The 20,657-nt window shown below is 42.1% G+C and overlaps 2 protein-coding genes across 4 annotated transcripts in view; one reads left to right on the forward strand and one right to left on the reverse strand.

The window, feature by feature from the left end:
- Window positions 1-1,290: 1,290 nt before the first annotated feature.
- rce1a (Ras converting CAAX endopeptidase 1a) lies at window positions 1,291-18,945 on the reverse strand. Its single transcript, XM_086285413.1, has 8 exons — window positions 18,574-18,945; window positions 13,849-13,951; window positions 13,665-13,748; window positions 12,246-12,324; window positions 11,980-12,147; window positions 10,530-10,601; window positions 10,381-10,443; window positions 1,291-7,770 (listed from the first exon to the last, which is right to left on the reverse strand). The coding sequence occupies exons 1-8, from the start codon at window positions 18,741-18,743 to the stop codon at window positions 7,547-7,549; spliced, it is 963 nt and encodes a 320-aa protein (XP_086141539.1). The 5' UTR covers window positions 18,744-18,945; the 3' UTR covers window positions 1,291-7,546.
- Window positions 18,905-20,657, forward strand: part of peli3 (pellino E3 ubiquitin protein ligase family member 3) — a 42,873-nt gene continuing 41,120 nt past the window's right edge. Inside the window, exon 1 of one of the 3 annotated variants that reach the window (XM_086285396.1) lies at window positions 18,905-19,030. In XM_086285396.1, coding sequence (XP_086141522.1) covers window positions 19,025-19,030 — 6 coding nt within the window. In that variant the 5' untranslated portion in view covers window positions 18,905-19,024. The remainder of the gene's footprint in view (window positions 19,031-20,657) is intronic. The other 2 variants (XM_086285410.1, XM_086285411.1) reach the window with 2 other exon arrangements.

Consider the following 20,657-nt stretch of genomic DNA (forward strand, 5'->3'; position numbering starts at 1 on the left):
CCTTCAGATTTGCGTCACCGCTGTCTCGGTGGAGTTTAATAAACTCGGCCGTCTGCTCCTTGCTATCTAAAATATAACAGGACACTGAAGTAAACTCTCGACCGTCTCACACTTCTGTTTAATCCGTTTTCTGAGTGACGTTTATTCAGCTGTGTGAAAACTATAACTTTAATCTCAGCCAAACCGATTTCCTCAGGATCAAATAAAACACTGAAAAAGCCAAACAATAACATTTTTAATTTTCTGGTGGAAGTTTCTAAAAATGACAGTCTTCATTAATCCCATGCAAACGTACACTGTCCAGAACAACCTGACATACTACAGAACAATAACACGATTCATTTCACAGATTGGAGTGTAAAGAAATTAAATACACATATTCAAAGGACCAGACTGATTCTGTTCTACAGATTGATGAAACTCCTAAACTCTTCATCCACTTTGAATGTGGATACCCTCAAATTAAAGCATCTGTGCTCGACACATTATGTCCATGTCCTTTAAATAACTCTACTTGGAATGTGACTCAGTCAACAAGTAAAAAAACAAAAGTCAGGTCCATATATATTTGGACACTGACACAACTGTGCACCCATTTTCTTACCTGAGCTTCATCATGAGCTTTGGGTACTACCAGGAAAAATGAAACCATGGATAGAAGCAGCTGCTGCTGTCACTACATCTCAATATATCCCGTCAAGGAAACGGATTTTGCCTTGACGGGGTGGCTGTAGTAGCTCAGGAGGTAGAGCAGGTCGTTGGATTTCTAGACATGCTAAAGGAAGGTAGAATTACCGTATTTTCCAGATTATAAGGCGCATTAAATGAAACAAAACTCATTCTTCTTACTTCCTCTACTTCCGTACCATTGATTCATTAATGTTGAGTTCTCTATTCCCATTTTGTGGACCTGAAAACAGGGTTTGATCTTTGGTTTCATTCTATAATACTGGACTTATGTTTCTACGAAGGTTTGAACTTTGAGAGTTTAAACAAGAGAGAAAAGTGTGAAAATGTTCGTGCCTGTATGAGAAAAGTCTATAAAGTGTGAGAAGTTTTACAGCCTTAAAACATCTATAATAGTTGTAAAGAATTAAGTTGGCTACTTCGTGGATTTCACCCATCGGATGTTATTTTTAGAACGAAACTCCCGCGATAAACGAGGGACCGCTGTGTATGATACAGTACTTTGTCGTTGGATCAAAGGGACTGTCTTGCTTTAAAAAACAGACAAAGGACAAGATTACTTAACAGTCAATGTTTAAGAGACAAAAGCACAGACGCTGGCAGTTTTATAAAACGACATTCTTTATTTACAAATTTATATTTTGCAGTAAATGCAAAATTCCTGTAAAAGACTGTTGTACTAAAACATGGTTCTGTAGCCTCTAACTGTAAAACAAGTGGGACACAGTGAGCATAAAATACATGCACATATCTGTACACTGTCACCAAAATACATCTGATTACAAAATATAGTGCTCGATACAAATATCTGGAGTTTGGATTCAGCAGATGTCTCAGATTTCACATATGCACGTGTGAAACAATCGTCCTTTGCATTTCTGTATGAAAATAAGGAGCCGTTTAAGCAAAAATAGACTCTGCCTTCTGCCTATTCTTTCACATGTACAGGTTGTGCATCTTCAGTAGCAAATACTCACTATTGGCTGAGGAAGTATTTTTCTCCAACAACAGTAAAAAACAAACAAAGAAAAGCCTCAAACCAGTGCTTCAGTCTGATCATCAATCCCACATCTTCAAGGTAATGTCAGTGGGAGGAAAGTGAAACACTTGCAGTCAAATGAAGACGAGGAGAAAATACTACGACTATTTGGTCTCAGAGAGAATAATTAGATGGAAACTGCTGCTTCCACCTGGTATGAAGTGTATATCCAGTCTCTGTGAGGTAACGTCAGAGGCAAGACAGTGAATCAAACCAGGACAGGATCTGTACTCACACTACACATGCTCACAAAGAACTATAACTGATGCTACCGGCCCCCAGCATGCGTATGCATTTGTTGATTTGATGTGTGAGTGGCCACATAACTGAGCAGTTGCAGAAACCATGTTTCAGCTTTTATTTCAGGACGTGTCGCCTCATTTCATGGGTTGCATTTTCATTTTGGGTAAAGCCAGGAAATCTGGGATTCATTCAGTCGGGATTAGGAGAGTACTGATTATCAGTTTGCATATATAAATATATTCTTACAGCAGTCGATCTATACAGCACTTAAATCAAAATTTAAAAATAACTGCATGCTTTTCCTGATTTTAAACCCTAACTCTGAACATAACCTGGTCTTAATCAGTTTATGTGTTTGCACTAAGATGCTAGTGATTTAACCCAGTAAAATAGATCCCCCATGTGTAAGTGTGACTCTGTATCTCAGGTCAGGTCATGCACCAACTGGAAGGTTGGTGGTTTGTTCCCGGGCCATCTCAGTCTGTATGCTTAGACATGACACTGAAAACCAATTTGTTCTCCAATAAATGACTGAACTGAATTTTAGAGCTGGTGTGAATGAGGCATGTTGTGCTCCAGTCGAGTGGAAAAGCACTATATAAGAACCAGTCTGTTAATGATGCCGGTATTACTGGAACATGTTTACATCCTCTGGGCTCAAGTAGTGCAAGCCAGCAAGACCAAATTTGTGCTGAGTTTTTCTTAAGATTCTGAAAGCTTCACAGTTTATTATATATTATTAATAATCCTATTTCTGCATAGAGGTAGGCCCAGAATTAGACAAGAGTTTTTGTAATGCTGCCTCTGTTTACTTCAGTGAATCAAGTGGATTTTAATCAAACAGTCAAGTTATAGATTTTCAGCTATAATTCAAAGGTCTTAACCAAAGTATCGCATCGTGTTTAGGAATGACAGACATGTTCACATGTAGCAGCTCATTCTTCTGTCAACGACAGAAACATGAAACACTTGATTTTATAGATGTTTTTCTAATGAACGCATTAAAGCCATACATCCAAAATAATAAATAATCAAGTATCTAACTCTCAGGCTGTTACTTTCATCCTCTGGGTTCGATCAAGTTAAACTAGCTGTAGAAGCAGTGGCTCATCTGGTGTGTTTGTGGCAGAAGGGAAACTGCATGCCTCTATCATACAGGATGTTAGCAAAATGGTAGCAAGCAAACTTGACGACTTAAACTTTAAAGCACCTTGAGGCAACTGTTGTTGTGATTTGGAGCCATATAAATAAAACTGAACTGAATTGAATCTACTTTTAGAAATATATTAAACACAGGATGGGATGTTCTGCATTGACACCCTTCCTTTCAATACTCAACATCTGGCTTGTTAGCCTTAATGTTCACTCTGCAGAGGTGTGGAGTGCAGCTTTAACTGTTCAGATATCTGTCTGTGACTGTTGTTGGCAACACATTTACATAAAGAATGTCATTTTATAGAGACACACAGATGAGGACAAAAATATTTTCAGTTTGTCTTTTTTGACAGAGCATTGGATTTTCAAAATAGCATTTTTAAATTCTTTAGAAAGCACATATTACTTCTATTTGCACATAAAAGCAGAATCAAAGTTCAATGTAGTTATCCCCCTGACAAACTGACTTTATTGGGCCCCTGCACAAAGCCCCGCTCTGCAAAGATGTGCTTTAACTTCTTATAAAACTGAGAGTCATCTTCTGACTTATACACAGACTTTAGCGAGGGCTCAAGTCGTCAAACATCACACCAAAATGAAAAGAAAGACTTGAGGAGAAGAATGGTTGATGCTCACAAAGCAGGAGATGGCTATACAAAGTTATCACTGGGTTTCAAAACTGGCATAAGAAGTATGATCGAGAAACTCAAGGAGAACCACACAGCGCACAAATAAAACACGGTAGACGAGGAGGTGAACCATTTCAAAGACTCTGGAAAGGAAACTAGTAAAAGATGTTCTCAAGACCGCGGAACAACTGCCAAGACTCTAGACTTAGCCAAGCTTGGAATCAGTAAAGGACTGCAGACCAAGAAAAAGCCAGACTGAAGTAATCGAAGGAGAACCCTGAGAAAAATGGTGCATGCTGCAAATATGCTCTTTGACCAGATTAGATTAAATTGGAGCGCTCTGGTCACAAAGACCACACACCCCAAGGGACACCATCCCTGCAGTCAAACATCATGCTGCGGGGCTGCTTCAGTGTGTCTGGAACTGGGAATCTTGTCAAGGAAGGAATCATGAAGAAGGATATGTGAAGATGATAAAGCACAACTCAAGCAGTCAGCAGCAAAACTGGACCTGGGTCATCGTTTCGTCTTCCAACACGACAGCCCAAACCATACAGTGCTCGTTGTGAAGACCAAAACAAATACTAACAAGCTGGGGACAATCGTTCCTGCCCTTATCTGTAAATGCAACTGAATTGACTGGCATGCATTGTTTGTGGATTGACTCTTGTAAATTGATATTACTAAAAGAATCGTGAGTAAATCACCCAGCACAGTGTGTGACTTGATTACCAGACTGGATCTAATTTGAATTAAGTCTTCCTTCACGAGGGTACTGGACTCTGCACACTATTTTGTATTACTGGAAAATAAAATAATAATATAATCTTCTAGACCTTTCAGTAAAATGTAAGAAAAACCCCATTAATAAAAAGTTCAGGCGCTGTGTTTTGGAACAGGGTGGATCGTAACATCAATGTGAAACTGACGCCCAGGCCAGCACTGTTTCTATTCAGCAGTTAATCTAATATTTCACCACACAGCCACATGGAAACTGGCAGACGGTGTGTCTAGTGGTGCCTCCTAAATATTGTAACTGGTTGTGTAGTACTGGGAGCAATAACTACACAACCAGAGTTGTTCACGTTGTTGTGGAGGAATTTCAGCCCATTCTTCTCTGCAAAATTGTTTTAATTCAGACACAATGAAAGGTTTTCGACCACCAACAGCGTCGTTACAGGTCATGTTGCTCACTCTGAAGCAACAAAGCAGCCCTGACAGTTACACCACCACCACCACCCACGTTTGACTGTTGGCATGATGTTATTTGTAGGAAATTAAGTGTTAGTTTTACACCTGATATACTGAGAGGGTAGTCTTCCAAAAGGCTTGACTTTTTGTCTCACAGGTGCACAAACTATTTTCCCAGAAGTATTTGTGGTTGTTTAGGTCAGCCCTCGTTTCCACCTCTGAACTTTCCCACAGAGGCCATTTTTTCCTCTTTTTGTATTCTTCAATGACAAACACTGACCTTAACTGAGGAAAGTCAGGCCTGCAATTCTTTAGATGTTGTTCTGGGTTCTTTTGTTTCCTCCCGGGTGAGTCATTGATGCACTCTTGGTCTAATATTAGTAGGCTGGCCACTCTGGGAAGGTTCACCACTGCTCCAAGTTTCTGCTATAATAGTGAATATCAGGTGTGCACGTCGCTTTTTACCTGCCTGGACTGAACAGAGCAATCAAGCACTTATGAGTCAAAGTAGGAAGCAGACAAGGAGATAAGTTCGAGGGAAATGATTTTTCAGTACCAGATGACTGATGCCATCGGGATGATAAACAGAACTGAAAGGTCCTTTGTTCCTTACAATCAGTTCATTCTGCATTTCCCAAAGTGCTTCGCTGCCCTCGACTGACAGCTTCAGGGAGGTAAGGCCGAGACAAAACACGCCACATGAAAAATGTTTGGAATTAGATACGAACAAAAATGACATATTTCACTGACTGAAGATCAATCTACAAGCTTTTCCATACGTAGGACTTATTGCTGAAGGTCAGAGCAATCTACTTTGTCTTCACAGTAAGAGTGCAGCTTTGTGTCTTCAAGTTTTCTGGGTTTTTTGTTTAGTTGTTTGTTTTCTCCAGTCTCACATTAGCTTTAACCTGTGACTGGCTTACTAGTGGACATGAAGCAAGCAGAGACACTGGGCGACTGTACCAGTCTGTCACTAAGAAGAAGGGTCAGGGCACACTGTTGTGTCACAGAAGTCTGGTGCAAACAGCTAAAGCTTGAGTTTGATTGTTGTAACTATTCTCTCATGATTATTCTTAATCATGCACAGGTCAGGTAATAGTTAAACCATAGTATCTAAACCACTTTGCACTTTAATGAAATGTACCTCTGTACATTGCACATTGTGCCGTTCAGGGTTCAATTCAGGAGTTTCCCAGTTGGGGCTTATCATCTTATTAGTCACTGACTGGTCACAGATGCTACCCTCTTTAAAAATACCAGCTGCTGCCAGAGCTACTTATAGATGCACATTTGCTATCAAACCTCCGACCCTGAGGTCAAGGTCACTGAGAATCAAACTCTTTCAGGATTTTTAGTAGACGCACCAACTGCATCAATTTGAAAATCCTAGACAACTTAGTTATGATATAGTTTTTGTGTTCACAAGAGTGTTAGAGAACCTGACCTCTGACCTTGAGGTCACTGAGATTTACTCAAAGCTTCCTGTTTACTTGGGTTTTATTCAGTTTTTGCTGAATGTATTTGTTTGGCTTCAATATGATGTAAAAATAAGTGGTTTACATAATCTGGTTTATTTAAGAGGGCGCCATCAACAGCGACAATCCTGAGTGCTTGTATTTCTGCCTGCTGATGGCGAACGATGGTTAAAACAGCGACAAACCTTTTGTCCTTTGGGCATGTACTGGTGACTAATTTCAGCAACACTGACTAGCTCTTGTTTGTAGTAAAGCGTGTTCACATTGCTTGCTTCTCTCTTAAATTATGCCCAACGTGTTGGGGTTTGATTTAGTTGAAGCTAAATTAAATGAGTCCTATTCAGTCTGCACACATACGATGTAGGAAAGTCTAAGAAATCTCATTTTAAACAGAGACTAGATTACAAACTGGAACCTGCCGTGGAAAACTGGCACAAAAGTGAAAATAATTAGCAACTGACGTGAGCAACTTAGCAATCGCTCTGCACATACACAATATACAACGGACTATTTGTTGAAAATATAAATTAGTCATGTTTCTCACAAACAACGAGCCAGGTGAAAGGAGCAGGAAGTACGTTTGTTTCCAACCTGTCCTGTGATGTCAGTGAGGTGATTGCAGCCATCGTAATAATGAAAACATGAGGTGCAGCAAAGCAGACTCACAGGAAACGAGTCAGACCGAATGGAGTCCATCACAGAGTATACTGTGGTACCTTATCACAGAGATGTACCAGCATTCTAAGGACAACTTGCTCATCTGTGTTATGTCAGTTCTGCTGCACTATCCTGTATCTGTGTGGCAGTGTAGGACACATGAGCTGTCTTTGGAAATCGGCTGTCCCAGTTTATTCTCAGCTTAGTCTCAGCAACGCGACTCTAACTTCTGCACACCATGAGAACCAGTTACAGGACTGGTGCCACATAAATACAGACAAACAAAGTGTCTACAGACCGAGGAACAGGTCTACAGAGTTCCTCCCCTCTCTGTGGCAACAGAGTCGTCACTGTTGGCCCAACAGACCTTAACTCTTAACGCTAATGAGGAAAAAAAAAACAAGTCAAAAAAGCAAAAACACCCTCAATTACTTCTTGACAACAGTAGAAATGTGAGGGTGGGACAAGGATCAGGAGAGGCAGGAGGAACTGGGAAAGGAGGTGAGGGTGCAGACTGGGAGGCTGTAATAGGAGGGGTCGGTGAAGGGGAACAGAAGGAGAAAGAAGAGGAGGACCCCCAGCAAATAGGAGGAGAGGACAGTGAGTCGGTAAGGGTGCTCCAGAGCTGTGCTGATGGCAGGGAAACCCATGTAGTTACAGAAGGAGTGGCAAAGTACCGGACCAATCAGGTGGCCTGTAACAGACAGAAAAAACAGCCATTTACTCCCACTGGTTGACAGCGTTACAGCTTCCGTCAGCTTCCCATTCAGCTGTGACAGACTAAAACAAATGCTTTGATTTAAAAATAATCCTTTAAATCCTGTAACTGAAAATATTAAAACTGTGTTTTAAAGACAGAAGAGAACATTTGGACAAGAGGAAAGAATTTTAGATAATCAGCTAACGTGCAGCTTGGACACCAAACTGCTGAGTGATGAAGAGTATAGTTTATATACAGCAGACACCGCTCTCATCCAACTGCCGGCCTGTAACCTACCTCAGTACCACACAGTACGATGAACAGGCACACTCAATACATGAGCTACTGGTAGACGGAGCAGTTGCTCCACACTGCAAGGCCACACTGGCCACCCTGTGCACTGTGTGACACTTTAAACACTCATCCAAGGCCAATGACACCAACGTCCAGCGCATAACTGCTACAGCAAATTAAATTACTTCATCACACTTATTAACTTAATGTCTCTAAATCCCGCACATATAACATTGCTGGAGACAAGGATAAACTATGACGTAGGCTTGTGGAACAAGCTGCAGGCTGCAGTGTCCCGAACAGTTAACTACATATACCATAGGCCTTTATATACGACTGTTTAATATGGAAAACATTTTATTTTTAGGTTTTACTCAATTAAAGTGGTACGCAAAAGTTAATTATAAGTTAATAAGTTAATAATTTTCATGTTTCTCCTTCATAAATCGCTGGTTGTTTGGATCAGCAGTTTCATTTAAACACAATATTTGAGAAGTGAAATGAAGTTTACAGGATTTACAGAAAGTTTGCAATAGTTACTTCAACTAAGTTAGGCAGGTGCATAAATGTGGGCACCCGCATTGTTTTATTGGTTTGGATGCCTTCAGCACTAATTATTGAAACATAAAATTTGTTTGGTAAGCTCATTGACCCTTGACCTACATACACAGATGAATCCAGCCATGAGGAAGCGTATTTAGGGTGGCCAGTTGCAAGTTTTTCTCCTCTTTGCATCTTCTCTCGAGAGCAGCAACCTGGGAGCCTCAGCTCTCAAATGACCTGAAAACAAACCATGTTCAACATCATGGTTTAGGGGAAGGATACAAAAAGCTATCACCTCCCCTGGGAGGAACATAGTGAGGAAATGGAAGACCACAGGCACAGTTCTAGTTAAGGCCGGAAGTGACAGGTCAAGGAAAACCTTAGATAAGCAGGCGATGGATGGTGAGAACAGTCAGAGTCAACCCACACACCAAATGGAGTCACTGTGCATCGTTCAACTATTCAGCGCACTTTGCACAGGAGATGTTGTATGGGAGAGTAAAGCAGAAGAAGCCTTTTCTGCACACACTCCACAAACAGAGGTTTGAGGTTTGCTAAAGCACATTTGGACAAGCCAGCTTCATTTTGGAATAAAGTGCTGTGGACTGATGAGACTAAAATTGAGTTATCTGGGCATAACAAAGCATGGCAGAAACAGTACACAGCATTTAAAGAGAAACACCTGCTGCCCACAGTAAACTGTGATGGTGCTTCCATCATGCTGTGGGGCTGTGCCCAGTGCAGGGACTGGGAATCTTGTTAAAGTTGAGGGTCGCATGGATTCCACTCAGTATCAGCAGATTCTTCAGAACAATGTTCAAGAATCAGTGACAAAGTTGAAGTTGCACCGGTGCTGGATCTTTCAACAAGACAACGACCCGAAACACTGCTCAGAACCCACTAAGGCGTTCATGCAGAGGAACAAGTCCGACGCTCTGGAACGGCCATCTCAGCCCAGACCTGAATGTTATTGAAAATCTGTGGTGTGAGTTAAAGAGAGCTGTCCGTGCTCGGAAACCATCAAACCTGACTGAGCTGGAGACGTTTTGTAAAGACGAAAGGTCCAAAATACCTTCAACCAGAATCCAGGCTCTCATTGGAAGCTATAAGAAGTGGAGGCGGTATTTCTGCAAAGGTGGATCTCCTAAATATTGATGTATTTTTTCTGTTGGGGTGCCCAGATTTATGCACCTGCCTGATTTAGTTTAAGTAACTATTGCACACTTCCTGTAAATCCTAGAAACTTCGTCTCACTTCTCAAATATCACTGTGTTCGTCTGCTATATGATATATTTAAATGAAACTGCTGATCCAAACAACCAATCATTTATGAAGGAAAAGGGTGCCCAAACTTTTGCATGTCACCATATATGGCAAATCAAACTTGTCCATATTCAGTAAACCTTCAATTATTTTGTAACTGTAAAAAACATTCAGTGCACTTCAACGTTGAAAGCTATGCACAAATGATCTTAAATCCTCTTTCACATACAGCAGATATATTTTTCCCAGTAATGCACATCTGTTGGCTCATACGATGGCTGATCTGTGCATTTTATTTTAAAATGACGTACTGGTAAGTTTCTTTCATTTAGTTTATCTCAGGTTAATTGCTGCTTCAGGACTGATGACAGACAACATTTCTGTAAACGCTCTTAAGCCCAGGCTTGGACTGCCCGGCTCAGAAAACCCAAACTTAATCATACCACCCAGCGCCGGGCCGACGGGACGCTCCAAGAACAAGAATAGTGAAGGAAAGCCTCTTACCTGTTCTGATGAAGATGAAGGCTGTGTAGGCTCCAAACACTGCCGTGTAGGAAAACTGAAACACTGGTGCAAAACAGAAGAACAAAAGTGCATCTTCCTGCTATCCTGTGATGAAGTCACAATAAACGCAGTGAAAAAGATGTTCTCACCTGCAGAGACGAAAATACCCAACAGAGTGCCCTGTCTGAACCTCAGCAACTCAATCACATGGTGGAAGTGAGCTGGAAGAGAGGACAGAGCAGGCACTCAGACATGCTGCAACTTCAACACAGACATTATTGGAACACACTCTGTATTACTTATTATACACACTGCTACTTCCAATCAACACAAAAGTTAGGGGGAAAAAACTTTCCAAAAAGCACTCAAAGTCGTGGCTTCTTTGTTTGACTTGTGCTCTTTTGCAGCGATATTGTCTGAGTGGCGACACCATCGTTCAGAAGAAAACTGCAGGGCTTCCTGCGCTGTAATGGTGGGTATAAAGGCTAGTGTCCTGTAAACAGGGTAGCGACAGAGCTCAGATTTTGCCTGTAAGTCTGGAGAGGATGAACCAGGCAGTGATCAGACTACAGCAGATGGGGGACAGAGGTGCTTTTGTCCCTGGTGGACAGTTCATGTGCTGGCTGAATTCTCATGTCTGAAGAACAACGAGCAGGGAGTCCAGGTGTTGTCCTCAGTGTTCGGTATATGATGCTTTGCTAACACAGGCCTAACAAGGTGAACTCCTGTGGAGTATGAAATGATTTAAACTCAGTGATAATGGTCTCTAGGTGAGGGACTGCATGTTTCTTTCCCAACACTGCGCCATCTAAACACCAACCTTTGTTTATATACAAACAGATTTCGCCTCCTCTTTCAGAAAGCTCCGTATAACGATCCACAAGCAGCCGGGGATGTAGTCACCTATCTAGCTTTTAGAGAAGCACAAAGTTGCAAATCTGGCAGTTCATCCGTGTTGTTGGCAGTATATTTGCCAGGTGAATCGAAGCGTGCATCCCCGCCGAGTTTACGGACACTTTGTTTCGCTTCCCTCGTTAGTGTCTCTTGAGCCCGTTCAGAGCTGCTGCTCCTCCAGCTAAGAGCTAAACACTCTGGGTGGCACTGACTCGGCCTGCAGTAACAGCGAGGAATCCTGGAGTCATTTTTGAGAAGGACACATCTTTCAATATTAAACAAATATGCAGAACTGCTTTCTTCCATTGGTGCAATATTTTGTAAATTAGAAGCTCGTGTATTTATTTCTTCTTAGCTGGTTTTATTGTAATTCATAATTACAGTAAAACCAGTAAAAAAACAATTTAACACAATTAACGCATCTGGAGTGCAGAATGACTCAAAATCCCTGAAATGTTTCTGTAAACACATTTCGGGCAGTTTGTCCAAGCAGTTACCTTCGAACATGCAGGCGGCAGTTGATCTGGTAGTGACGGGCAGCTGAACCAGTCAACTCAATATGGAAGATGATAAACGCACATCGGCCCTCTCGATGGGACTTTTGAGTATTTATTTCAGCACATTGTGAAGTTTTTAAAACGGCTGAATAAAAACAGAAAAATAAATAAACAACTTGTGGCTAAGCTGGAAAAAACTTGCACTCACCCACTCCGAAAAAGAGGGGGCAGGTTATGATAGCGGTAGAAGGACCAGCACAGGGCACCAACATGGGCAACATGCATGCTCTGAACACCAGCTCCTCAGTTAGCGGCGCCACCACTTGATTCCTCAGCCACCGCATATCGTTGGCACACAACATCCAGAACCACGGGTCTAGAGGAAGAAGCGAGAGCAACAGGTGTAAACCAAATTTAGAAACAGATCTAAAATCATGAATCAAGAATAAAACACAGCACAGCTTGTTGGCTCACCAAAGGCCACCCGGATCCCATCGGTGAAGCTCCACGGACAATCCATGGCCAACTGCATGAGTGGGCCCAGAAACAGGACCTGCAGCACATGGCCAGACAAATAAAAGTACTTCCAAATATTTGAGATGTTGCTGCCATTACCAGAGCTGCATATAAAATGTATGTTTTCTCCTCTGTCCACATAATGTCATTCAGCAGTGAGCACTGACTGAATGACAGTAAAGGAAGCTGAATCTGAAAGTCAAACAAATCCGAGCATCTGTGTCTTTCTTGCATCTCGAGTTTCTCACCTGACTCAAACCATTGTTTTAGCATTCCTACTGCACACGTCACCACTGTCTCGCTGTCCTCATACTTCACTGGAACTCGTGATTTCCTCATGTGGGGCCACAGTTCCTTCTCATCATAAGCTTTCTATACATCCACAAAGACAGTACGACTCCTGACCTTCTTTATACTTCAACAACACTCTGAAAACAAACATCTGTCGTGTTATCTCTCAACACGAAGCCCTCGCCCTGAACATTGATCATCACCTCTCTTCATAACCGAACATCAATAATTTTTCCCATAGCTTCATGATATGGTTCATCAACTTTATCCCTCCATAGTTACAACAGCTCTGCACATCGCCCTTGTTCTTGAAAACCATCACTTCTCTATCTCTAGGTATCCTCCCACTTTCCAAGACTAAATACTTGTGTTAAAAGGTTCACTGAAATCTCTTCTAAACATCCACACACCCCCACAGACATGTCATCTAGACCAGCTGCCAGCGTTGCCCTCGCTGTCCTCCATCCATCCTCTTCACTCTCCTTTTTCTTTCCTCCAGCTCCTCAAGAGGTTCCACCTCTTCAGTACATTCGTTCAAGACTCTCTATGACTCTGTCTAGCCACATGGTAGAAGTCCTTTTCTCCTTCCTCAGTGTCAAGCCTCACATGTGAGTCACTATAAGCCTTTTTGTTTTTGCCACCAGCCTGTTTGTTGAACTCATAGACTCTGGGTATTTCCGCCTCCTTTCTTCATCTCCCTGGCTACTTTTCTGTTGTGGTTGTAGGTGAATGTAAGTACGAATGAAAGCAACACTAAAATATTTAACTACAGATTCACAGTTCTCAGTATATTTGTATAAATATCACATTTGTGAATATTTTTAGGTTGAAAATAAGTGTGTGAACATTAATAAAGTAACAATTTAAATTATTATTTGAAATTGTTTCTATACATTCTCATATTTTATTCTGAGTGACATTACAAGGACACAAAAGCGTGCATGTTTCCCACAACTGATGTTTTCATCATTCAAACTAAAGAAAAATAAATGTTTTCTTTCCCAAACTATTCCAATCAAGCAGTTTAACGAAGAACATGTACTAACCCAGTAGTAATGTTAGGTAAGCACACTGGCTGTTTCTTACCATGGTGAGGAGCAGAGGAAGTATAATGGCAGGAATGAGGCCTTCAAACCGGATTCCCATGAGAACCAGCAAAGACGGGCCATTCTGACACACAAATGAAAACAGAAACTGTGATACAACGCAGCACAAAATGTCCATCCTGAGGTACTGGAACACAGCACAGTTATCCAAGATCTCAACTCACCACGACGCCTGCAGATTCTCTCCATGCCCACACAAACAGGGGCGACAGCCCTGACACAATCAGGACGCTGGTGAAGCGTCTCTTTATGACAGCAGGATGGTCCCTGAGGACAGGGGACACGCACAGAACGTTATCCCAAGCACACAAGCAGGAGATACGAACAGCTTCTGTGTGCTGATAAGATGGAGGAGCTTTGGTTTAATAATGCACACATAGAGAAGCACATTAAAATCCTCCAACCAATAACAAATCTGCAAATGTAAAGTGATGCGTCGCAGACACACTCTGGTATCAATGTGAATGATAAAAGCCGCGCTGCATGGAGTCGTGCTGAAGACTGAAACAACCCAAAAGTTTTCAGGTTCATTTCAGCCCCGTTCAGTCTTACTGATAGATCTATAACTCACAACAGCAGTTGCCTGGCAGGATTTACATTGTAATAAAACTATTTAAACAGCGGGCTGTGAAACGGTTTTTTCATGCTTTAAAGTTGCCCATTTAAATGGTAACTGGTAAGTGGGCTGGTTCTTATACAGCGTTTTCTCCTCTGAGCACTCAAAAGACCGTCTGCAAGCGCCACAGTTTTCAGTGGCTAATTTAGTGGTCGTTGTGATCTGGGAGGTGATGTGAGCTGTGGAAGCATGCATCACATGGTCACTGCAATTTACATCCATTCAGTTGGTGCAAGAATGTTTTAAATATTTGGTCCTAATCAGATTTCAGGTTTCTCCACCACAGCCCCCCCTCCCTCCTTCTCCTTCCCCTCTCACACCTGTGTCATTAATCTGAGTACAAATGAAGCAGGTGTTGACATTGTGGAAAACATCCTGTACCAAAAATGAAGTGTCCAGCTGAACTGAACGCCTACAGAGCAGTGGCCCGCACATCGCACATCATGAAAACCTTGGAACAGCTGATTCTACACCGACTGTGACTTCAGGTCAACAACATACGAGACCCCCGTCCTCTACATGCTTCACCGTGCCCAAGCTCATCTGGAGAAATCTGGCACTCATGTGATCTTTGACAAGCTCACAGAGATTACAGACTACCTGACAGAAAGACCACAGTCAGGTTGGAAAACTGTGTTTCTGGAACATTAATGAGCAGCACGGGGGCAACACAGGGGACTGTCCTGGCTCTGTCCCCTTTCACATCGTGTACAGCAGACTTCAAATACCATTCGGAGTCCTGCCACATCCAGAAACACTCAGATGATACTGCCATTGTGGTTTTAACAATGGACAGAATTCTGAATATAAGGATCCTGTAAAAGTCACAAAAACGACCTCCTGTTGAACACCTGTAAGATGAAGGAAATGATAGTAGAATTTCAAAGATTCAGGCCTCCTCTCCAGCCTGTGAAAGTCTTTGGGCTGGACATAGAAATATCTAGGGTTACACATAGGTAACAAACCACACTACTCCCTAAATACAGAAAAAATATACAAAAAAGGGCAGAGTTGTCGCTTGTTGCTAAGGAAACTAAGATCTCTTAACATCTGCAGTACAGATGTTCCTTCAGTCTGTGGGGGCAGGTGTGCTGTTCTAGTCTGAGCAGGGATGGAAATTGAGAAGCAGTCCCTAGTAGTTCAAGTCTTTGTTAGTCTTCTTGTCAGTTCAGCTCATCGGTTCCACTGGCACTTACACTACAATCAGCTGATTTCAGTTGATTAGTGGTACAGTCTACATATTTTTATGGCACAAAAAGACAAGAGCACGATGTGTGGGACAGAAGCACCTCGTTATGCTGCTAACACAGCGTTGGCATCTTCACAGACGGCTCGCTGCGCCTAAGCTATCCAAGAAGACAGAGGAGTGAATGCTGATCCGAGCCCAGCAGCCAGACGTTGACCTTCAACTGGTAGCAAAAGCAGTGATGAGCAGTCGGGCTCATGTTTGTAAATCACTGTGGTGATCGTTTTAAAGCAGCAGTGGGGAACTCCAGGCCTCGAGGGCCGCTGTCCTGCAGGTTTTAGGTCTCACCCTGGGTCAACACACCTGAATCAGAGGATTTGTTCATTACCAGGCCTCTGCAGAACTTCAAGGATCAAGGACACGTCTAAAACCTGCAGGACACCGGCCCTCGAGGCCTGGAGTTCCCCACTCGTGCTTTAAAGTCTCCTTTTTTGGTTGATGGTTTTCATCTTTGCTTTCTGGTCATACTTGCATTCTAAAGGAGGACACACACATGATCTTTCTCTAATAGAGATTTGTGGTGGTGCCTGGGTCAGTTTACAGTTAAGTGGTAATTATCAGACAATTCATTTCAGATCATTTTACAGAGAAAGTAACACAGCAAAGAGTGTAAAAGTTACTATTACCTGGAGTACTTAAGTAATGTACTGCATTATCTCTAAGAGCAGTGTTCTGTGTGATAGATCGCTATTTTGAGTAATGACCCAAACACAACAAAGAGGGGAAATACCTCCAGCATGCAGAAACCTCTGACCACAGCGTGCAGACTAACGCCTGTAAATGTCTCGAGGGAACCAGTGAGAATCATTAACACAATCAATAAGTGATATCTGTGAATCACTAAACACTTATCAGTTCCCATCACTATGAATGGAGTGGTGATGACGATGAGCTGCCGCAGTCTCTGCTACATTAGTACCATCAAAGACAGCAGTGCTAAATGTCTGACGTTACTGTCAGTGCAACATTTTCCTCCCAGAAAAGTTGTTAAACCAAACAGGAGGGTGGAGGCCAGCGTTTTGGTGCATTAGCTTTGTGCCATCCACTTGTTATGACTCTGTGGGCAGGTGTAAGCAGCTGCTCTCTACACCTGTGCAAACACAGTAGATAAGAGGGGAAGAAACAGGAGAGTTTCTATTGTCTAAGGAGCTGGGAAACAAAGGCGTCTGGACTTCTTTAATCCCGTGCATCTTATGGTCCGAAAAATACATATTTGATTTTTTTATTTGGCACACTGCAGTTTAATGTTGCAAAGCAGCTCTTTTTAACTTCAGTGGATATTATACATGGTTATGCTCAGGATATGTCAGCACATTTCTACTGGAAATGCCTTTTGGTTAAACTGTCAGCAAGGAATTTGCATTTGCACTGTTAAATGTTTATACAGCTTTAATGCACATAAAAAACAGCTGCTTGTTTAAGTGAAAATAAATGGATGATGGGGTTTTTGCGCGAGTAAAGTTGTGGAGTTTTACTTTGTCTCGCAGAAATTATATCGTCAGTTATAAGGTTATCGCAAATTTTCAAATATATATTGTGATATATATTTTTGGCCATGCCGCCCTGCTCTAGTAGCAAGGAGACTTATGGCGTAGCACTATACAGCTCATCTATCTTTGTACATTCTCACGACTGCTATGAACCACTCACCATTCAGTCCTGGAATAAACACTTTTCCCTAGGAACAAGCAGAGAGTCACTGACGGGTCTTAGGCCCATTTGACTGGCGCTTTAGTAATCAGCTTCACAACTACTACCAGAAACCACTCACAAGTGGTTAGAGAAGCTGCATTTTCTTTCCCTATATGACTGGGGCCAGCTAATATGAACATCGCAGTATAGTCCTGTGGCGTTTGCTATTCACAATGATAGGTGACAGGATACATGCATCTTTACACACAGTGACACTTAAGACATCATCTAGTCTCTGCCCTGGTCCATTTTGAGTGGCAACATAATCAACACAACTTCAAAGTAAAGCCTGAGCCAGGCGCTTGTGATATAGTGGAGCATGAACATTTTGTAGTACAAGTATCACTTAGCTGCAGAATGAACCAAGGACTCATTTTTCCTCACAGAAAGGAATCCATTATTTTTTGTGCAAACTTCTGCATTGTTAGATTTTTGCCTCGACTGCCATCAAGTCGTTGCCAAATAGGATTCCATAAATTTAGCAGCCCTATTTTGTAGCCATTCAAATTTCAAGATCCCCTGATACAAGCACAGGAACGAAAGAAAAACAATCAGAGTCAAGCAAAACAAAGAAAATATTGCTTTTGCAATTGGCCACTTTGTTATTAAATACTTGCTCTGGCCCAGAATCTGACAACTGTTGCATCCATATATGCCCTTGTCAGATGACAGGAAATTCTTTGTGCGTCTGTGAGTGAAAAACTGAACCAAGTTTTACTTCAAGTTTAAAAAACACCCTGAGAAAAGAAGCTGTCCTAGTCTACAGCGGGGGTGGAGAACTCCAGGCCTCTAGGGCCCATCTCCTGCAGGTTTTAGGTCTCACCCTGGGTCAACACACCTGAATCAAATGATTCATTCATTACCAGGCCTCTGGAGAACTTCAAGAGAGGTTGAAGAGTCGTTTAGCCACTTAAATCAGCTGTGTTCAAGGACACATGTAAAACCTGGTCTGCAGTGTGCCCAGGTGGAGGTAAAGTAGCAACAGCCCTGGAAGCTCCTTACAGGTTAATCCAGTCAGAAACAAGGAAGCTGTCATTGCTTCATTACTGCACTGGTAGCCACACTGTGACATGAGTACTGAAGATTATCATAGAAGATACATTTCCTCAATAAAACGAACGGAACCGCGTGAAAAAGCTCACTTGCAGATGCCACCAGCCTTTCTTCAGTGACTCTTTAACATGCTCCACAAACATGCAGACTGATCAATTATTTCTAATTAAATATTAATTCAAACTTGATGCAAACTTGAGTATGGGTAAATAATACAGGAATGAAAGCAGTTCACTGACTCTCCTTTCAAATAAGCCCCACTATAAAGCGTATGTAGCTCACCTCGGCAGGTGACTCCTCCACACATATAAGCTGCCAACATAAAAACAAGCCAGCATCAGACAGAACAGCACTGACAACCAACACAGGCCGTCGGGAGGGACCAGCTCTCCACTGCTGTGCTGCATCTTCTCTGTCAAAAAGTTGGCTGGTAAATCATCTTCCTCTGTCATAATGAAGGCGAGCCAGGACTAAACCAAACAGCTGCTAGGAACCAGAGGTGCTGCTGGGTCATTTACCAAGATAAAACATTGGCCCACACGACCTACGAAGCTGTCAGTAAGCTCCTTTCAAATTGCGGGCTAACGGAGCTAACTGGTTTGCTAACGTCTACGGCGCTTTCTGATTACGTCATCGTATCTCCTTTCCGATATTTGCTGGTGCTACCGTTAGCGTCCTCTTCGTCTTCTTCTGGGTCGTGGCCGTGTGGGATCTACGATGCGATTAATCTACGATGCAGGTGCGTACCAAAAGTTCGCGATGACCAAATGAAGCTTTCTGAAGCTTGTATCGAAACAGGTTACTCGAAGCTTTTCAACACTGTTCTCTGTGGTGACATCTGCTGGCCAGAAATATGAAGAGCAGCTTCAATCTACAACTTGATATTAACTTCATTGAGCTTCATTCTGACTGCCCACTCTACAGAGGTGAATTGACAGTTTCGGTTTAATATCATGTAACAGTTCTGTGATATCGGGCCCATCTTTTTTTTTTGTTGGGGGGGGGGGGGGGGGGGCGGGGGGTGTTATTTGATTAATAAATACTTTGGATCATTTGAGCATGTGCCACACTGTTCTCCTCTTAGTTCCTCCACAGTGACATCTGCTGGCCCAATTTGGCTATGACTACATCTTCATAATGCTTTCCTGTGAAGCAATTCCAAACAAAGCTACTTATTACACCAGACTGTCAATAACGGTGATCAACACTGAGGATTTTGGAGAAATCCTCACACAATCAAGGCAAGAAACATATTGAGCCTGTTAAAGACAGCAGGCTGTGACTGTAACAATTAGTGTTAACATTTGTTAACATTTGCGTTGCTCATAATAAATCAATTTATAAAGTCAAACATACAGAGAAAAGACTGCTGTGTTTGCTGTAATACACAGAAACGTTCCTGAACTTTATCACTGGGAGTCTGGACTTTTGGTCATAGTGTACCTGCATAGCTGGGAAGAAAAGGGGGGATAGGAAAAAACACATCTGTCAGGAAATTGTTTTTCTAGCTTTTTTTTCTATAATATAAATATACTTTTTATGGCGGCGCAGTGTGTGAGTAACAGATCATAGTGAGGATGATGTCACTCAATGCTACAAATAACATCTTCTGTTGAAAGCAGGAAAAATTGAGAGCACAGACGGAGTCAGAGCTGACCTGCCTGTTTTATTTTCTCCTTGAAAGCAGACGTGGTTTTTATTAAGATATTTTAAGGATTTTACAGCCCAGTTGTTTTTATATCTATATAATGTATATTTGATTTTGCTTTGGGTTCCAGTGTTTAAGTGAATGGATAGGCTAGTCTTCACAATCACCCCAACACTCTTGGGGATTCTCCAGTTTTCCAGTGTTTGGTTCACTCGGGTACATTTGGACCTCCACTATCCACAGTGACATTTCACGTCCTCCCCGCAGGACATCTCTTCAGACTTTCAGCCATTGCTGTGGTCTCTGGAATTAGGATAATTCCCTTTTCTTCATCCTCCAGCATCATTAGATGGGCAGCGCTTTTAGACACGTGCAATAATTTCACACTGTTCTGATGAGAGTGGGCTAATGTCAGTGTGTAGGCCTGCCAAAGGTGCTCCTACAGGTTATCCGAGGTCATAAACACATTGGAGCATTTGGTATGTGCAATGTTTCAATGTGTATCCACCTCTTGAATTAGCTTCTGCACCCGTCCAAGGCGGGTGTTCAGTGCAGCCCAGGCTGATTTGCTCCTGCACCTCTGTCAGCCTCTATTACAAAATTAGCCAACAAAAAGTGATGAATTCAAGTGTCACTGCAGCAGCAACTTATACAATATGGTGCCATTTAGAATATTGGAATAAAATAAAGGAACTCTTCTTTTCAGTGGTACTGAAAA

This window comes from Aulonocara sp. 'chitande type north' Nkhata Bay, linkage group LG3 (genome assembly GCF_057382095.1).
Source record: "Aulonocara sp. 'chitande type north' Nkhata Bay isolate Kocher_YH1m ecotype deep benthic linkage group LG3, A_spYH_male_GT1.1, whole genome shotgun sequence".
Lineage (NCBI taxonomy): Eukaryota > Metazoa > Chordata > Actinopteri > Cichliformes > Cichlidae > Aulonocara > Aulonocara sp. 'chitande type north' Nkhata Bay.